This window comes from Corapipo altera, unplaced genomic scaffold (genome assembly GCF_003945725.1).
Source record: "Corapipo altera isolate COAL_440 unplaced genomic scaffold, ASM394572v1 2b, whole genome shotgun sequence".
In the NCBI taxonomy this organism is placed as follows: domain Eukaryota; kingdom Metazoa; phylum Chordata; class Aves; order Passeriformes; family Pipridae; genus Corapipo; species Corapipo altera.
In genome coordinates this window covers 14881500-14901890 of record NW_020884874.1, presented here as the reverse complement: position 1 = coordinate 14901890, position 20391 = coordinate 14881500, and the positions used below count along the sequence as shown (strand labels likewise).

The window sequence follows — 20391 nt, the reverse complement described above, 5'->3', positions numbered from 1 at the left end:
TTTCCTGAATGATACAAAGAGTAATGGGACCACTGGTTAAAAGGAGATTTGAAGCTGATTAGATGCCAGACGTGGAGAGCACTTGGCCAGTGAGACCAAAAAAGGCTGAGATCTCCTAAGGAGCCTAAGATGAACTTAACATGCCATGCAGTCATCTATGGTGATTGAGGTTTCGGAGATGCCATCAGAACAGTGAGACAAAAAAACCCACATCAGTGAAGACTAGTACAAAGTAAGGCAATGTTAGCAGGAGTGGAATGAGGAACTGGGGAAGCAGTAGGACAGTGGTAAAGGCTGCTCAGAGCAAAAACGGGAGGAGGAACCAGCAGAAGAGCCTGTGCCAGTTAGATCAAAGTGCCTGATCAAAAGCCAAGCTCCCCACAACTAATCATACCTTGCTTACAGCAAATATCTGCAAAACACTGGCAAAGTGCCCTCTGTCTTTCTTGTGTGGGTTCATATGGAGGATGACAACCTACTGCAGGCAGATACTCCGCTAGCTCCAGTGGCAGTGTTCGGAGGGTGGATATTTAACTCCATTAAGCTTCCTTGCAGTTTGTACTAAGCAGAATTTCTGAGGATAAAAGAAGAGTTCGGTTTACTGCTTTTTATCATTTGTTTGAGACGCAGCAGCCCACATGGTATTATCTACATTCAAAGAGCATTTAATGAAAAACTCCTAATTTAGCCATGCTAGAATTCAGACTCCTGGCTTGGGGGCTCAGGATGAGACTTCTAAAGTCTTGAATCCTCCTAATCAAAAATTAATGGCAGCTGGACTCTAAATGTATAAAAAGTGACTGAAAATCAGACCGTGATCTGTCACAGTGGGCACCCCAAGTTAGAAGACATTTTTAACAGTAATCTTTCAGTGGAATAGCTCTCAGTTGAGGGGAAAAAAAAAAAAGAAAAAGAAAAAAAAGGATGGTATCCTCTCGTCTTAAAAATGTGTTTGTGAGAATAAATATATTAACATTCCAAAGGCATTCAACTTTTTTTTTTATCTAGCAAGGAAACTGATTCTTCTGTCTTCAGGTAACAGGTTAATAGCTGGGACCACAGTGACTAATGGTTATGTCTGTACAAACATGCCTGTTTAGAGCTGAATTTGAGCTATGGTCATCAAGTTCTTTCTTACCCAGCAGGTTAAGCCAATCCAGACAGCAGGTGAGAAGTTAGAAATAACAATCACTTCCAGTTCACCCTGTTTCTACAGTAAATTGATGGTAAACCTTTTTGATGGCCATTTTACAAGTAGAGAAGACCAAATGTAAGCAAACTCTTGCAAACTAACAAGTTCCTAGGAAAAATATCCCATTCTGCTGCTGTTGCTACAGAACACGAGTTGCACTGGTATGAAATTGTGCTGTTTACAAGCACATCCTTCTGTTCTCCGGGAGGTCCTGGGCTCAGCGGACTCTAGTATTTACAAACAACTTAATTCTTTAATGAAAAAAAAATGAATGAAAGCAGCTACATGATTTACTAGACCTCCTGAAAGCAGAAGATACTCCCATCAAAGGCTTGAGTCTGCTACTTTTTAATATTCTCCCAAGCACTGTGTGAAATGTCAGGACTCTGTTCTCAAAAACTGGTGGAAAACTCAAGCACTGAATGAGTGGGTTTTATGGTTTAAAGTTTGGATGTAAAAACATCCAAAGTTCTGTTTTGTGACTTGTTGCTCACAGATGCTCATTGCTAGCACCAACTGTTCCTTAAGCTTATTATTAACAATCATGCACAGCACAGAGCATGTGAACATGCAATTATATGAAGTCAAAATACCATTTTCAGAAGTATCCTTAGTTCTAGACATTCCTGTCTTAGGATCTTGACACTGCAACCTGCTGGTTGCATAGATGTAGTCCAGAACTAAGTGGCAAAATTTAAGCACTCTCTGTACTTGTTTAACTAACCCTGATGTTCAGGCAAGATTCTCAGTAAGATATTGATGGAGTTCATGCTTAGAGAAAAAGGGAGTAGGATGTCCTGTCACTTTCATCACCAGACTGGGCATGGTCTGGTGGTTGGTACTTCCACTTTACACTGCTGCAGCAAATCTGGTTGGGGATACTCATACTAACGGCTTTGTAAAAGATGTTTTTGACAGTAATAGTAGTTGCAAGCATGCTGTCTTCGTTTACTTTCTGGTTTCCTTTCATGTTTGCAGTAGTGAGTTTGTTTTAGCCTATGAAGCCTTCCTCTGTTACAAAACAAAAAGACACAGTCAAAGACCTGTCTTGTCCCCCACAATACTATCGCTGTTTCCTCCTGTAAACACCCTCACCCCAGAAGAAAAAGTCTTCTGTCTTCTGCAACAATGCTGACTATCCACATATGTTCAGCTGCCAGTTTAAATGTGTATCAACTCTTTTTCACCAGCTTTTTAACTAGAAGAAAAGCATTCACATTCAGCTACCAATAAATACGCACTTTTGCAAAGCATTTTGAGGTACAGCCTGCCCGAGTGACAAACTGAAAAAAAAAAAATCTGTCATGCCTGCAACTACTATTATGCACTAATAGAAATCAAGTCTTTAAGAAGCAGTTAGTGGTCCAGGTTTTAAAATACTAAATATTAGCGAATCAGTTGAAGTGCCTCATGAATACCCACAATGCCCCATTTTGCAAAACTCACTTATGATTACCCCAAGGTTGTCTGTCAGAGTTAATAATGACCCCAACTTTCAATATCATTTCAAACTGAATTTTCAGTCTTTGAAACTGTTTTTACCTGCTTTCTGAAAACAACACTTGTCCTGATTATTGGGCAGGCGGGGGTGGCGGGGAGAAGCCCAGATAAGGCTTATATTAAAAAAAAAAAATATTATCAGAAAGAAAATAATCATAGCCACAACCTCTTCCCTCCTTCTGCCCAAGTGTTCTCAGCTTGGTGATTTGGCAGAAAGGGCCATGGGAGTGCAAGGAGCAGTAAAATGCAGGTTTTAAAAAGGGAGAAGGGGTGAAAGATACTCTTGATTTAATTATGTCACACTAAAAGTCCTCCTAGCCCTTAACAGAGGCCAAAAATAAGAAGCCTAGAGTAGCTACAACTTAGATAGTATATGTGATTATTTCCACTCAGCATTCATCTCATTTCCAGCTATGTGCAGCCCAAGGAATTCTGAACTTTGATGCTGTTTTTACATATTTAGTAGTCCTCAGTTCATTTCTCTTTCACAAACTTAAACATTTTCTCTAAACATGACTAAACTTTAAGCACCCAGAATTTCCCAAAGCACAGAGTACCACAAATTACCCAGATATTGTACAAAGAATTACCATGTCTTAGAAAGAAACAGTCCTCTTCCTAGTATGTCCTGATGATGCCCATGTCTTAAAATGGAGATAACAAATAACATCTACAGTCCACTCTCTCCAGCCACCCATGATCTTGTTTGTATCCTGATCTCACCTCATTAGGGACCCTGCTTTAAGCAGGAAGTAGGATTTGCTGATCTCCTGAGGTCTTCTCCAACCTGAATTATCCTGTGACTCTATGGTTTGCTTTATAGATTCCTGTACTTTCCCTCTACAGTTTTTCTTCTTCCACCTAGATGAATCCCAGCCAACTTATTTGTTCCTCATACAGAAACCAGCCCACACTTTTTGGGGAGTTTTTGTCCTTCTTCATTTCTACAATAGTCTTTCTGAGACATAAAAATAGAAGCCGCCCCAACATTCAAGATGGAAGCGATGGCATCGATTTTTGTAGCGACTTCACTGTGTTCCCTGCTCTCTATTCAATTCCTTACAATTCTTTACATTTGATCTGCTTTTTTGAACAACATCCTGTATTGAGATGATATTTTTATACAGCTATTTATCAGACCATAACATCAAGTTGTCAATTTTGTGTGGTACGAGCTCAGAGTTCATCACCGTCTATGGAAAGTTAGGACTGGTTTTCTTCTGAGGTCTCAAGAGTTCACTTTCTGTGGGAAATGTAGCTGAAGCACAGAGATTGCAACCTCTTGCTGGTTAAAGAGGCAAAATTTTGTTAAGTTTTTGAAAGGCACATATTCAGGGCACTTGGGTATTGAAACACACAATGTTGTAACACTCCCTGCTTTCAGAACCCATTTGCTGAGCAACATGAGCTTCTTCACAAGCCCGACATTAGTACTTGGCTACAGAAACCAATGAATGGGGAGAAGTGGGCACCTAAAGACTGGAATTCACAAACATCTACACACTGAGCATGCTGGGGAGAGCCAACACAAAGTGCTAAAGTCAAGGCATGGGTTTCAGTCTCAGCTCTCAAAAACTTTTCCTTCTGCTCAGGGTTCACAGCTCTAAGCAATTAGATACTCCTAGGCACCTAATGTAGACAGATCCTTCTCAGAATATAGAGAGTATTACACATTGCACTTGTTTCTTATTCTTCACTAGGGAAGGTGTAGGAGCTCTAAGTGCAAATCCTCCTTCTCGCTGATCAGAAGCAACATAAATGCTGTAGCCACAAGCGTCTGCAGGGAAGAGTATTGTTTCTTTTTTCCCAAAGCGCACAGCCAGCGTATGAGCTAGAATTGGAGGATCAAGAGTCCCAGCCAAGTGCCTCAACCTCCACATCAAGTTTTTTCTCCTTGGCTAGCAAAACCATTTCATCTAAAAATCAGCACTGACCTACACTGAACCAATTATTTGGTACAACAACATTGTGATGGATATGCTGTAAATTCACACCAGATTACAGATAATCACTGTCCTTTAACATAAAAAATTCCATGGCCAAAAGTCTCTTTTTCCTGAAGACAACTATGTAAGAAGAGTTTTTCTAATTTATGAATAAGTTTTGGGTATGATTCTTCTCATACTCCCATTTAACATACATATGCAGATAAAGCATATAGCAGAACTCATCTTCAATAGAAAACTTTATATATTTACTTATCTTAATTTCAAAAGCAATCTCCTAAACAATATGCCATAGTGAAAAGTCCAAAAATGCCATAGCTTGTAATGTCTTTGGTACATAATATATTGAGTATTCTCCTCACCACGGAAGCTAAACAAATAGAATCCAAATTTAGTAGATTTCATTCAGGAGGCAAATGGATTTGATTAACATCAAATTCAGCCGTCACTAATCCCACTTTCACTGTCCCTTTTCACCCAAGCAACACGAATATTTAAATTCTCCAAATGGTAAAGTTCAGCATCTTAAGCCCTGTTAAATCTTATAAGCCAAAGTAAATTTTATTTCTTTGATTAAACAGAGAGTCTTTACGAAGGTCATAAATAAATAGTGTGTGTGAGTTGTTCTTATATTTTTTCATACTGCCTGATTAAGCACTTTTTACTTTGACATCATTCAGAATGATGTTTTCTGTTACGCATTTTTCTCTGAAATAAAAGAAAAGGCAGTCCCTGTTGAAAGTAAAGGAATATAACATTTGAGGCAAGGAAACTTGCAAGAATGTGCAAACAGATCCATACCTTGCCCAGGGTCTCTCTGTACCACCTTTTCACCATGCTTTCCTCTTAATTCCTTCCTGATCACAGTTTTTTTTGAAGTGTGGTTCTCCCTCCAAGATGCTCAGTACAATTGTCTTTAGGCCTTCCCATTGATTCTAATACATCTTTACACAGAAAAATGTGGAAGTAAGAGAAAAGAAAAGAAAAAGGAAAGGGAAAGGAAAGAAGGGGGAAGGAAAGGGGAGGAGAGGGGAAGGGAGGGGAGGGGAGGATAGGAACCTAAATATAAACAACCCAGTAGTATAACTACTGGGAAAGGATCACTAGAGAGTCAATCAATTTTGATACCATAAGAACGGTAGCCCTCATTCCTCCAGTGGTTCTCCACAGAAAATTGATCACTGCATTATGAGAGCCCAACTAATCGATTTCTTCAAAATACTTGTTGCAAAAGGCCCTGTAAAAGTACTTTTACTTTGTAGAAGTACATGTCCTAATCTATGACAGGTAACAACACTTGTCATAGATTAAGATAGATTCCTCGAGCACTAGAACAGTTTAATTCTCATTTGCCATTTCAATGCCTTTTCCTTCTCTCTTCTGGAGTATTTCATGCCCACTTTTACATCTCCGGAGTCAAAAGAACTGAAGACAGTGGGGACAAACTGTTGCTGTGGGTGCTGGCCACCATCAGACTTGGGATACTTGAACATACAGAGCTGGGGGCATGGGTAAACTAAGTAAGCCAATGGACTCCTTCCCAGTTCAGTCATGAACCAATCAACAGTAAGAGAATGCAGAGTCACAGAGCCCACCTGAAGTTTGGTAGATCATCCGTCATATTTTCACATGCAGTTATCCACTGCAACTCTCCACAAAATAACCATCTCTGAGTAATGCCCAAGAATAAACACCACCATTTGAAAACAAAGACTCCTAAAGCATTTATTCATGTTCTAAACCAGAAAACAATTACTAACTTTGAAAAAAAAAGCACAAAAAAGAAAACAATTTTGAAAGCAAAAAAAGGAAATGCAGCAGTACTAGAACACAGATCTCACTGCTGCCTTCTAATGTAGTTGTCAAGACAATACTCTTACATAAGAAAACACAACAAAATGAAAATTGACATCTTTGTCTCATGGCTGTCACTACCCTTCTGGTGCAACAGCAGGCTGAATACTGGTTAAGCCATTTCATCAGTTAGATCAAAACTCCACACTACTGCTATGCAAGTTTCTTCAAAAAGTAAAGTTCAAAAACAAGGCTATTATTTTGCTTTGTGAGTAATAAAAGCATATAAATGATAGAAAAATCATAGAAAAGGAATATTTGTCCTTGTAGAAGTGAGGCACACTGCCACGGGAGGGATTTACAGGTATTTTTAACACAGTAACTCAAGCTTGCGCAGAAAACTACCACCTTGACAATTTTAGTTTTTCATTTTAATAAGCATAAAATATCTTAGGAGACAGATGAGAGTTATGTAGTATCCTTTCCACCAATGCGCCTGCGCTATGTAAAGTGCATTTGCAAAGAGCTGAAAGAAATTTAAATCACTGTATACTCAGTTCCAGAAGCTGCTTCACAGATTAATTTTGACCCAGTAAAAGAGTCAAGCACATGCTCAACTTTGAGTAAATAAACAGTCCCACCTAACTGTCTGATCACAAGGCCCCACACTTTTCTTGACAAATTATGTAGCGCCTGTCTCCAAAGGAATCAATGAAATAAAAACAACCTGGCGTGGCAGCAGCAACCCATATTTCATTAGTGCTGTGCATAATTACAAGATAAACTGATTACTTCTAACTTGCCGCTGCAGAGGGTACTGTCTGAATTTACGGGAAGCCAGTCACTTTGGAATAAAGATCAAAAAGTTTCCTCTTATGTATAGGAAAGAGGGAATCTACACATCAGGAGTTACTGCAGTTAGCTGACTGAGTTCATTCTTTACCTTGTGCCACAGTAGCTTGCCTGTTCACCCATACCTTAAGGTGTTAATAGCCTTGTTATTCAGTTCTTGGATTTTTGGGGTTTTTAGCCACCTAGATTTGTAATGAACTGCAAAATGAAGGAGAATTATGAAAAGAAAAGAATAATGTTACCTGAAGGCCCTCTATGGCTAATCTAAGCATGCTTGGTGTGAGTTTGGAGGCCTGCTTGAAGGTGAAGTTGCTCCAGTCTATAATCAAAACAAATCCATTCACTTGAAGCTCGGGGTCTTCTATCATGGCTTCTAAAGAAAGAAGTATGGCGCGCAAAATATCCACCAGCGTGTACCTGAGAATGTGAAGGGGAGATTCTGTTAGGAAAGGAGCAACAACCACAGAGGTGGAGAAGTTCTGAGCATTCTCCCCTTCTCAAAAGTTTAAATCAAAGGAGAGCAAATGTATCCTCAGAAGTCATCGGTACATAAAGCTCAGAAAGCCTCAAAAGCTTAATTAGTTGAGCTCATCTTCTGGAGCAGGATTATGTACATCTAGACCATCAGCCACCCAGAACAAACTACAAGAATATAACACATCAAAAGCAAATTTGAACTTTTCTGTAGTCTCCTAAGCTGCTTTAGTATATTTACATTTTATTACACCTGTACAAGCATTTCTATGCAAACTGCATTTTTGTAAAATCATAATGATACCAAAACCTGATTCTAATACCAGAAGCCTAGACCCAAAGATTCCTCCTATATTTTTCCAAGTGAATAACAGCGCCTACAAAATTATCAGCTAAAAAACGGATTTCCACATGTTCCCCTTATCCCTCTCTCTGTGTAACGTTTTATCTTAAATCCACAACTTCAGAAGGCTAATTTCTCAAAGATCTTGAAAGCAGAAAGTAACACAGTAGGGCTTTGAGGTGTTTCTGGGTAAGGGCAACAGCAACCTTTTAAGAGTCACTTAACTGCTTCCAGAGTACTAAGTACTTTGTACACCCAAATTTTGTGGTTACAGAAGAAAGTTTGGAACATGGTATTCGTCAGTTCCAGCATTGTCTGTATTAAACTTGGGTTTAAAAGATGGCCCCTACAGTATGTTTTACATATATAAACTTTTACATACATAAACTTTTCTTAGACCAATGACTTTATAAAAGAAGATATAACTATATATTGCTAAGCTCTGCTGAGTGATATCTTTCTTTTTGGAAGCTAAGCCACCTAACAGAGTTGCTGAATAGCTTAAATATATGCAAGCAATGTCATCTTTAGACTGCCGTATAATAGAGTTATTAATCAACTGATAGTTTAGCTTATTGTATTTTTTTAAAATAAGGCAAAACACCAGAATTGTCTGGGCTTTTTAAAGATATATTAAAGTTGTAGTTTGACTTCTGATTTTTTTTTTCCTGGGCTAACTATGTTTTACACGTCAATATTTTTTTAATTAACATTTTTTACAAGGTCATGTAGTAATAAAACAAGGGAGAATGGTTTTAAGCGGAAAAATCCATGTTTAGACCTGATATTAGAAAGAAATTCTTTACTGTGAAAGTGGTGAGACCATGGAACAGTTGCCCAGAGAAGCTGTGGATGCCCCACTCCTGGCAGTATTCGAGGCCAGGTTGGATGGGGCTTTGAGCAACCTGGTCTAGTGAAAGGTGCCCCTGCCCGTTGCATGGGGGTTGGAACTTGATAATCTTTAAGGTCCTTCCAACCCAAACCATTCTAAAATTCTCAGATTTTATAAATAGTTACTGAAACAGACATAAATTTTCCAGTTCCAACACAGTATCAAATGAGGCATAAGAAATTTAAACCAGAAAAATATCAGATAAACAAATACTCCATAAACAAAAGAGTGAAATCTTCAGCATTTGTGAAGATATTTTAAACAAGGCCATTTCAATGTCTCTCATGATGGCATCAAACAGGGTTTTCAAAATTGTGAGTCCCCAGAGAATTCTTCATTATACTGCATAGGTAGCAAAGAGTATGTATGCCTACTTAGAAATTACATTAAATTATACTGAATTCTGCTTGCTTTAATACAATTAGTACTCTGTTCTGCTGTGGGCATAGCTGTATTTTGAAAGTATCTGCAAAAAGGAAATAATACAAATGAAATTAATTTGTTGTAGCTGACTCCTCGTATCTTTCCATCTTTGTTTTTTTTAGCCAACTAAAGCTCAGTGCACTTCTCAACTATGCATTCACAGGAAAGGAACTAAAAAAGGACTCCCTAATGTCAGAACACAAGAAAGTGTGTTTTCCCCAGAAATCATTAGCGGTAGCACTGTTTTAAAAAATTCTTCTCTTCATTTTGGAGACCCTTATTTTGTTTTGAATTTGGTTTAATTAACTGGGATGGAATTTTTCATAATCACTCCTCTCCTTCATACTATTTTGAGATTTAACTTTTTTCTAATGCTTTACTTTTCTGAGATCTAAGGTTTAGAGGAAGTTTGGCATTCTCCCTCTTTTTTGTTCAGGTTTTTTTTCAACTAAGAGAAGAAACAGCACAAAAAAATTATCTGTAATTTCCCTATAGAAATCATCAAAATGCTAAAATTCTCTATTTCCTTTTAGCAGGGGGAAAAATAAAGAAGGAAAAAAGAAAAAAAATAAAGACCATATCTGCAAATGAAATTTTATCCAAGGAGAAAAAAGGACATGCCTTACAACCAGTTTCAAAGAAATTTTTAAAACTTTCAATCTTTAACACTGTTAGTGCAATTTGATCATCAAGGAACTGCTGGGTCAGTTTTTGCAGCAGGCACAGTGCCACATGCCCAGAGCGCTCTGCCAGCCCTGGGCAAACCTGCACAAGGGCACGGGGGCTGGCGTGGGAGGGACAACAATTCAGGTATGGCATTGCTGATGTTCCCCTTCTCCCCAGGCAGAGAAGCTCCCCCCAAGCCCAGCTGCTGGGGAAAATGCCACCATCACTGCAAAGGCCTCTGAATAAGCCAACAAACGCCCCCAGTTACACAGTGCGAACAGCAACCTGAAATAATTCTTATGGACTCTTTCCCAAACTACTGTGCACACGTATAACAGGACATGTAGGGAGTGTTTGGCAACATGAAAAACTACAGATAGCTGTAGTGGCACTAAAAGCCCTTAGCTTGCCTAGTGCATCTGTAGACCAGTTTACCTATCCAGTACAACACTGGTGAACGGACAGTGGAGGGCACCTAATCGACGTGGGTACTAAAAATTCCCTCTGTGACATGCACTTTGTACAACTGCCAGCATCAGGATTAAAACACACAGCCTGAAGGAAGGAGGTTTACAGAGTCATGTTCGGGGTTGGAGCTGGGTTCCGTGTGGCAAACTGCCTTTAAACTCCTGGCTACTTCCACCAGGTGGTGTAAGTCTCAGAAATTTTTTTTTTTTTAATGCTTCACGAAATTAGAAAGAGTTACAGCATGTAAGAGGCCTTCCTAGAGGAAATGCTGAACTGAGAAGGAAATTACAGTGAGTGAAACACCGAGAGAGCAGCTAATGCCTCAATTCAAGGAAGATCTCCAGTGAGAACTCAGACAAGAAACAGACATTAGAAATGTTCAAATCCTAAAATTAGCCTCAACCCTACTTGACATTTATGTTGCCTCATTCAAAAAATCTCATTCTCCAGGAGAAGAGCTCTGCAAAGCAGAAGGCTGCTACAAGAGCCCTACATTCAGTCCAGGAAGAAGGGTCCCAAGGTCCTGATGTATGTCTCTAATGTTTTCTCTAAGAAGTTCAAGAAGACATCACATACCCTGGATTAATGGCTTCCTAGTGGCACAAGGCTGCTAGAAATCTGGTGCATCAGACATAATGATTCTTTGTTTATGAAGCCAATCAGGTCTCTAAGACTGGTCATAAAAATGCTTTTCTTATGTGTACATAAGAAATAAATACACAGATGTATACATGTAAACAAAACCATACCTAATTATGTCTTGAATTAATTCAAGACAATGGGAAAACTGTCAGGCATCAATGGGACCAGGATTTCAGCCACCACAGAGAGTAAATAACAGTCACAGGGCTGGGTCTCCACAAATCTATGGCATATTCACCATCACTGTAACTCCTATTGCAGGTTTGTATAGTGTAAAAAATACAGTTCACAACAACGACAATATTTGTGTTTACTCACTGAAAACTGACATTAGTTCTGAAGAAAACAGGTCTAGCTAAAAGCAAGTAAGAATGCTTCCTGCCAGAGGGAGGTATCTAAAGTACTCTTTAAGTCTAAAAAGCCACATCAGGAGTATACAGGGACATGTCACTAACAATCTAGCTTCCCACCTTAAATACCCTTCAGGGCAAGTAGTTGAAGATTGGAGCTATTCTTCATTCTATAATGGGTATCTTGTACTGGTTTCAATACCTTACGTAAGTACAGTACAGAACACCAGAAAGACAGACAAAGCCATTAGTGGGTATTTAAAGCAGGTTTTACTGTGGACACATGCTGAGACAAGCCAGAAATGTAAACCTGGTGTGATAGATGAAATCTTAGGTGCAAATGGCAAGCAGAGTATTGAAAATATCAGTTGAACATCCCAAGCAAACAAAACATGATTGAAGAAACTGCATGGAAGCTTTCACACAGCACAGAGTTATTAGCATACAGGCACATCTTTAATCCACTCCATTCCTACGTTGTCCAGCATTTCACTTCACTGCTACTACTGTTCATGTCAGCACTAGAATGCATAGGCTTTGCCATAAAATACACTCCACCTTTGGCTGGACTTTCGGGAAATTAAAATCCTACGTAAAGAGATATTGGGAAAAATTACTTCGGATCGTGTTGCCGAAACTTTTATTCCACACTGAAATTACTTTCAGATATAGAAATGTGATGAAAACAGGATAAGCTAGTGAGTGTGAAGTAAATTTGGTCCAAGATATCTCTGACTGCCTTTCTACTTCGAAGAAAAAAAAGAAAAAAAAAATCAACCTATTAGTCTTAACTATGAAGAAACTATAGCGCACAGTCTGACGGGAAGATGGTATTGTTTTATTCTTACTAATCCGTGTTAAATAACAGCAAGGGAACAGTTAGCCACTCATTTTACCCTGGCCTCAGTTTTACAACGACTGCTCCAGTGCTGTCAGGTATGTAGGGTGTGCTGGGCCGGATAGGCTGCAGTATATGCTCTGTAGTAGCCTGAAGTTAGACAGTGAAGAAATAAATCCTTATTTATTTATGGCTAAATCTATTTGCATTCACTTGTTTAAACAGACTTTTATGGGACATATTGTAGTTAGCAAGGTATTACTAATTCCTATGATAATCAGGAACTCATAGTTAATTTAAATGTATTTCATTCCGTCTATTTATAAAACCATGCTTAATTTGATGGGGAACTTAAACATATTTTTTAGCCCAGTTATTAATGTGAATTAAAAATGCTGGAAATATGTTATCACATATATAATGCACTCTTAAAGTTCCTTTTTTATGTGAGTCCCAGCTCGAGTTCAAGTGAAGTAGGGAGTGGTGTGCTACTTCTTGAAATTTTTCATTCAGATTGACTTTAAAGCAATGGAACCTTGGAAGGCTGACAAGTTAATAGCGATACTGACAATGACTTTCAAATGCTTTGGGATGGCTACCATTTCTACCAAAACGGCGACAGAGCTTCCTAAGGAAATGCCTCACTGGGGTCATTTGTCAAGAACAGAAGAGCTCAAACAATTAACTGAGTATCCCATTTTCTCATAATTTACCAGTGGTGGTAATTTCCCCTTTACAGAAAAGAAAAGTTATTTGAGAATTTTTTGTGGGACATGAACAAAATGCTTCCAAGGATTTCTGGGGGAAACAGTCTGGCAGATGCTGCTATCAACTCTTGGTAGTACTTCACTATGATCTTTCACCTTTACCTTTCAGTTATGTGATCTATGCATCCTCTTCCAAGCATTCACTGTGGTCTCCACCAGGCCAACATAAAAAGAAGAGACAGGCAGAATGCAGGGTACAGATGTCTCATGTCAAATTCAGCTATGTCAGCTGTTTTCAAAACTTTATGTTCTTGATGATGAGTGGCATCAACCATATCATCTGTTTAACCAGATTCTGGTTCCAGTCAGTTCACTTTTGCACTGAATAACAGATAATCTGATTTAGCAGAGACGCCTATTGTCTCTTTTGCTGTTTGTCATCTTCTCCATGACAGAAGGAAATTTTTAAGTTATTTTGGGAATTAAAACTGAATGACATGAATTTGCTTCTCAGGATGTGAACTGTTAACTAGAAGAGAGATAGATAGTAAGTCTTCTTCAGTTAAATTTAAGTCATGTGTCTCTTGAAGGTCCCAAACATATAAAGAATACACATTCTGTATTTTAAGCTCATCACCATTTGGAAAAGAAGTTTCTGTCAAATGAGCTCTTGTGCCACTGTGATTTAAAAGAGAAAGCTGGTCAAGTCTCTGAGCCATCATCTCATTTCTAACCTACTGCTCTGGCTTAATATTTTTAGCATTTCATCAAAACAAGAGCCCTCAAAATACACAAAGGAGTACCTAAAAATGATGCCTCACATCTCCTGGGTTTGTCAGTCTGGATCCACACTGAATGCTGAAAAGAGATGGGGGATTGAAAGTTCTCTTACAGCTATTCTGCTTAAATAGTGGTAGCATGCCCTGGGAGCCCTTATTTTAAAAACAAAAAGCATCACCAGTGTTACAAAAATGCATAGAGAAATAGAATTTTTTTCAAATATTTTACCAAATTAGCTTTTAGATTCAGATTTAATACCATTCACTATGCCTTATGTCAGCCAAGTGTCTAACAGTCACAGCCACAGATGAAGATTCAGGTGATCTAAATTTTACATTAGCATTGATCGAAAAGATCCCCAGCCAAAACACCTACAGCCTAAATACAAGTGATAATAGGCAGATACAGATACCTGGGGGAAAACTAGGAAACAATAAGACAGCATCAGTCAGCAGGAGCAACTGTAGAAAAAATGACAGTGCTTGCACTAGTTAGTAATTATCATTTTAAAGATGTAAGTTCCAAACAAAAACTGACTGTGGTAAACAGCTATTTTGCTACTGTTAATACGTTACTATTGTTAGCATTGCTATTTATTTTGTCATATGCCTCTGTCAGAGCTTGAAAAATACCTTGCCAATTCACCTCCGGTTTATTGTGAGCTGAGGAGCAGACTGGCCTTCTAATACGTACAGAACTTAAATTTTCATTTAACGGGAGAAAAAGAAAAGTTTCTAGCACTTCTATGAACTATGAAAACATAGTTTTAAAAGCAAACCAGTGGACTCCGTCTTTGCCCTGCTGTAAATCATCTGATGCAAGAGCAGAGCCCATGGTAATGGGTGTGGAGGATTTCCATATTCACTGAGGATGGTGTGAGCTGACTGGGTCACTGTGACACTGTCAGGAACTAGGTATCATTGCACTCTTCTAATGCACTTTCTAGGAAAAATACTGAGATAATTCATGCCGGAAAGATTACAAATACATAGCATCGAAGTAGACTGCTTTTCCTGGGGAATGGGTGTACAGGTGCCACGAAACATACAGAAGACCATGCATGAAAACGGATCCCTTGTAGCTGAGGGTTGAAGTTAATTACAGCATTAACTCAAAAAAACTTCACCAGCTGGATGCATTAAGAAAAGGGGAGTCTTCAAACGCATGTAGACACCTACAAGCCAAATGTAGTTATGAATCAACAACCTGGAAGCTAACAGGGAAAGCTGATCCCTCCGAGAGTGCTAGCTAGCTTCCTGGCAGGAATGCCACCCATCTTCATTTTCCCCATAGTACAGACAGGGTGTAGAGTTAGGCTGGGTCCTGCTGCAAAGCTACTGGGCTACTCAGTTCATTATCTTTTACCTTCCTTTTTTTGGTTTTTTTTTTTGTTTTAAATACATGTCAGATTTGGTTGTTCAGGTGGTAGGACATCTGGTACAGTTTTCAGGCCCTGCTTTAATTTAATGATTTAACATCTAGTACACAGGCTTGTTTTACCACAGGAATTTTTTGCCTCCCAAGCTTTTCTTTCTAATTGGAACTATATAAACCATAGGCTGCCAGTGCTATATAAATCATCTATAGTACGTCTGCTATTCATTTAAATAACAAATTGGAACTTTTTATTTCTAATTGTCACATCCTGACCATAATAAGCTGCACACATGATAAACGTGCTGTGATCTATTCAATAAGTAATCCTCCCATTGTTCCTGTAAGAAGAACACTGGGTTATGTACTGTAAGATCTCAAGTCAGTTAAGGCATAAGCATGAGACATACTGCATATCAGCCCCAGTATAAGTTCCATACACAGTGCTCCCCCAGTTCAGCCACTGAACATCACATAATGGAAGACACTAAATTAATTAGAAAAGAAAATGACCTAGCTCCATTCCCAGATGTGTCACTGACTTGTCATGTGCCTTGAAGCAAGCCACTCCCCGCAGCTGGGCTTCAGCTCTCCCTGCTTTGTCTGAGTGGTCTATCTGAAAACAAATCCCTTATTCTGGAGGAGAGGCATGCCATGGGCAAGCAGTGCTGAAAAGCAATAGGCACCCAGTTGCAAACATGGCCATTACATACTCTGGTGTGCCCCAGCCACTTCACTGTCATAGCATAAAGAATATTAATTGTACCACTAAGACTTCATGAAAAAATCACAATAAATTTATTGCTCTGTCAGCTGATCTCAAGTACTTTAAATATCAGCTGATCTCATGTACTTTAAATATCTTTTCAAATGACAATTATTATTTCAAATGCTACTTAATCTCTGCACTTGAATTCTTGGTGTTCTTTTGACTAGGATCAAGTCAAGTGACGATATGACAGGTGCCACATAAAGCTTTAGGATTTTTTTTCATTAACAAGAAACAACACTACCTTTAAGAAGGGAACTTCTTCATCACAGACATATAACTTCATAAAAGTCCTAACCAATCCGTTTCTTTACTAATTCTTCCTTCAAGGATTTTTAAGAGTTTGTGGAGTTGCTTTTAATATTAAGAGTTGACCTGATCCTTATGCGGGAAACGGAGACTGCTCAGCAAGTCCTTAGCCTCATCACCACTGCTCCTCACTCAGCTTTTTTGCTCCATCTGCTAGAAAACCAAAGTAGAAAAAAGATGCAGGCCTCAGCTCTGCATATGTTCATCCACCTTTTCTAGTTGTTAGCCTAGCTGTGGGCAGTTTTGATTTGTGCCAAACAGCTTTCTCCTAGTCCCTCGACTTGATTCATGGGAGCAAGGGCCAGGAAACCCCCCATACGCAGTGTGGATGTGAATGCCACATTTGGAGAGCAGGAAAGGCAAGGTGAGCCAGCAGCCCTCTGGGCAGAGACCCGTCCCTAACTGTAACACCAACTGGCGCAGAGAGCTGTGGGAATGCTCCCTGCAATGGCTCTCCATGCAGCCTGCAAGAGGACAGCTAAACAAACACCTAAAGGACAAGCTTAGGCATGCCTATCCCCCAAATTTTGTTCTTTCTATCCACTCTTCTAGCTGCTTGTGTCCTCCCCACGTTTCAAAGTAGCTGAGCTTAGGATACCATCACTGTGTTGACCATACAAAAGATGGCAACTAGCAAGATTTTAATTTTTTCCACGAAGAAACGCTTCAGATTCTAAAGTTGCCCTCGGGTTGGGAGCTGAGGGAAACAATGCAGTGCTCACAGGAGCAGGTTTTAGAGAGCTCATTCTTAGTGGATTCCTTCATTTACATGTACTGAAATCAAGAAGGTTTTGTGAATATAATTTTAGACCGCAGGAGAAACTGAGCATGACACCCAATTAGGAATTTAGAATAAACAAATAGTGTCACATAGTATCAAGCTGACAGCTTAAAAGGGCCTTGATGGGAATCAGCTCTTGGGTCAGCCTACTAAGTCATCTTCAGGCTACAGTAGTCCCAAAAAGGATCAGAAAGTGTTCTAGGGACTCCACTAGTCGCTTTGAATTTGCTACCAAAGCTTTGTGGGCTTGGATCTTATTATGCAGGGAATTGACACTTGGAGCAGCATGAGTGGGAAATGAAGTAGTTACAGCAACTTCCATCCTGGCATTTCCAGGAGGCTCAGGAAGAGCTTTCTTTAGCTGAGGGTAAGGATTTGGAGCCTCAGCTTCCTGCACAGGCAAACTTTTCAGCTCATGATGGATGCTCCTGTTTTACACACAACCAGCATCACCCACTTTCTCCTATGGCTCCTGAGCAACTCTGTGAGTGATGAAACAGAAAGACCAACCCAGAGAGTGCAACTAGCCTTTGTCTGGAGGATAAGCACACCATCTACCGTGCCAGCTCACTTCAGCTAAGGGGAGGCAGAAGGATGTAAATCTCCTATCAAACAGCTGAGAAGAGCATCCAAGCAGTTTCTACTTCCCTCCCAAAATTTACACCCCAAAGGATGACCTGGTTGAAAAGGCCCTAAGCCACAAAACACATTTCTCCTTTCTCCTCTCTCTCTGCCTTCCAGGCTGCTCCCCACCCTAATGTGGGCAGCGCCGGGTGTATCCCTGCTGCCCACTCTCTCTCCCTGTGCTCTGGCACGGCTTTCCCATGCATTTCCCGGCGGAAGATGGCAGGCGGGTGGCTCTGCTTTTACCTGCTCTGGTCCCAGTTGGCTGCAAAAAGGACGAGGATCTTCCTGCCGTAGTGGTCCAGGTTGGCCAGCCCACCGGGGAAACCATCCTTCAGTGCCTGCTTGATGCCCGGGTCTGTGGCCTTGAAGCTCTTGAACATGTCCAGGTTCTGCTGGCGATATTCAAAGTACTGGGCCAGGAGCCGAAATGCCTCGAAGTGCTGAAACTTCCTGGCCCGCAGGAACCGCAGGATGAAGGCATCGTCGGTGCGCAGGAAGCCGATGTCCGGCCGGGTGATGACCATGTCCCGCACCTCCTGGATGTCCTGGTGCAGGGTGTCGGGGTTCTCGTTCAGCTCCAGCCGGGCTTTCTCCAGAGTCTCCGGGGAGAGACCTGCCTGCAAATGAGTCATGGCGCTGCCCTCCTCCTCCTCCTCCCTGGCTGTGATGCCTGCGCTCCTCAGCCTCCCGGGCGCTTGCCCCCCGGAGGCGGGGTGCCCCGGCACGGCCGGCCGCCGCTCGCCCGCCCCGCCGGGCCTCGCCCCGTCGCTCCCCGGCCCCGCCGCCGCTGCCAGTCCGGCCGCTGAGCTGCGAGCGGCTCTCAGGCAGCCGGGTCCCGGGGGGACCTGGCACCGACACTGCCCCCGGGCTGCTGGCGGAGGCGCGTTATCTCTCTGACATAGCGCCCTCCCCGCCGCGGGGTCCGACGCGCCGCATCATCCCCGCAGCCGGTCCGCGGAGGCGGCGAAACCCGCCGAGGACGGGGCTGCGGGCTGCCGGCTGCTGCTCACCGCCCGCCCCCGCCGGTGCCGGTGCGGATCGCAGGCGGGGCTGCGGCGACGGCGGCGAGGAGCCCGGCCGCTAGGCAGGGCGAGCGGCGCCCGGGGACGCTCCCCCGGCCCGGGGCTCGCAGGGGGGATGCCCTCCCCGGAGCAGCACCATTTACGTAAGGTCGGCGCTCACCCCGCTTCAGAAGCGTCTCCCTGGATTTGAGGGAGGGCTAAGAAAAAAAAACACACACACACACACACACAAAAAAAAAAAACTACCACCACCACAAAACTGGAAAAAGCCAGCGAGGAGGAGGAAAGCCGATCCGCAGGTACTTCGCCGGTACCGGTGCCGAAGCGCCTCCCGCTCGCCGGCGCGGAGCCCGGAGAAACAAACGGAGCCTCGGCCTGGAGGATGCTCGTCCCCCCCACCACCCTCCCTTCCGCGCCCTCCTCCGCTCCACGCCCCGGCTCCCAGACGGCACCAGCCGGCACAGGGCTGCCTGCTGCGCGGCCCCGCCTTGTGCGCGCACACACACGCGCGCACCCGCTCACGCACAGGCGCGCACCCGCCGCGGCGCGCCCCGACACCTGCCCCGCGGCCGCGCCCCGGCCCTGCGCCGCAGAGGAGCCGGGAAGGGAAAGGGAGGGGGCGGCTGCGCCTCGCTCGGCCCCGCGCAGCGCAGCGCCCCAGGGGTGGGGGGGGGGCTCCGCGGCCGAGGAGAGGTCCCTGCGCTGCCGGCTCCGGGGGTGCGCGGAGGAAGATGGTGGGTGCCTGGCGCAGGGCGGTGGCCGGGAGGCTGTGGGGTCAGTGGGGCCACGCGTGAGCCCCCCAGAGCATCCCGTGGGAGTCAGACCAGGCGTCAGTATAGGTCTCGTTGTCGTGACAGTAGCGAGGTGGTGTTCGTCAAGCGGTGGCTTTCAGAGCAATCCCCTTTTTTGGCTGAATTTCCTAACATGAAACGTTAAAAACCTGGGAATAAAAAAAAAAGAAGCCCTTTTTTGTGGCCTTATGTGGGAGGCAGCATGTCTTAAGTTGCATTATATTGCAAAGGGCAAAAATATTTTGCTTCTGTGTATTGAATATGCCAGTGAGGAAAGATGTCTTCTTTCATGCAGGAAAGTTTGATGCTGCAGTCTGCTTTCAGGAAAAGTTTCCACTGAAGAGCATTTGACCTTTGTGGAACTGGACCTTCCCAATGCAAATACACTTGTGAAAATCAAGCTTACACAAAAGATATGGCAAACATGGGAAAGCCTTGTAACATGTACCTCCTCCTCCTTCCTGTGAGAAGCACAGCTCTTTGGTACTGCTCCTTTCCCAAGATGACATAGCCAGAGCACACAGCCTGAATTGTTTAAAAGGCACTGAGATAACTGATCCATATAGGGAGTATGTATGGGGAATACACCAGCATGAAGTATAGTGTGGGTTCTCAGACAAATAACGGTACTTGTAGAAACAGTTAAACCATACCCTCCATTTTCTGCAGGCCATCACCAGAGGAAACAGATGACCTTGACAGCAGGAGGGAACCTTCTGCAATGAGCAACTTCTGAGCACAAGTCTATGCAGTGAGCAGTACTTAGGCGGCAAAATTGTCCTTTTTCTGAGGGCAAAAGAGAGGTTTTGGGGGTTTACTGGGTTTTCTAGGGTTTTGCAGCTCCTCATTGG

General features: G+C 42.2%; 1 protein-coding gene across 1 annotated transcript in view; it reads right to left on the bottom strand.

The window, feature by feature from the left end:
* Positions 1 to 19156, bottom strand: part of CLVS2 (clavesin 2) — a 60214-nt gene extending 41058 nt beyond the window's left edge. The window contains exons 1-2 of the mRNA XM_027633874.1: positions 17971 to 19156; positions 7527 to 7701 (exon numbers count right to left, since the gene is read on the bottom strand). Coding sequence (XP_027489675.1) covers positions 7527 to 7701; positions 17971 to 18359 — 564 coding nt within the window. The 5' untranslated portion in view covers positions 18360 to 19156. The remainder of the gene's footprint in view (positions 1 to 7526; positions 7702 to 17970) is intronic.
* Between the last annotated feature and the right edge of the window lie 1235 nt (positions 19157 to 20391).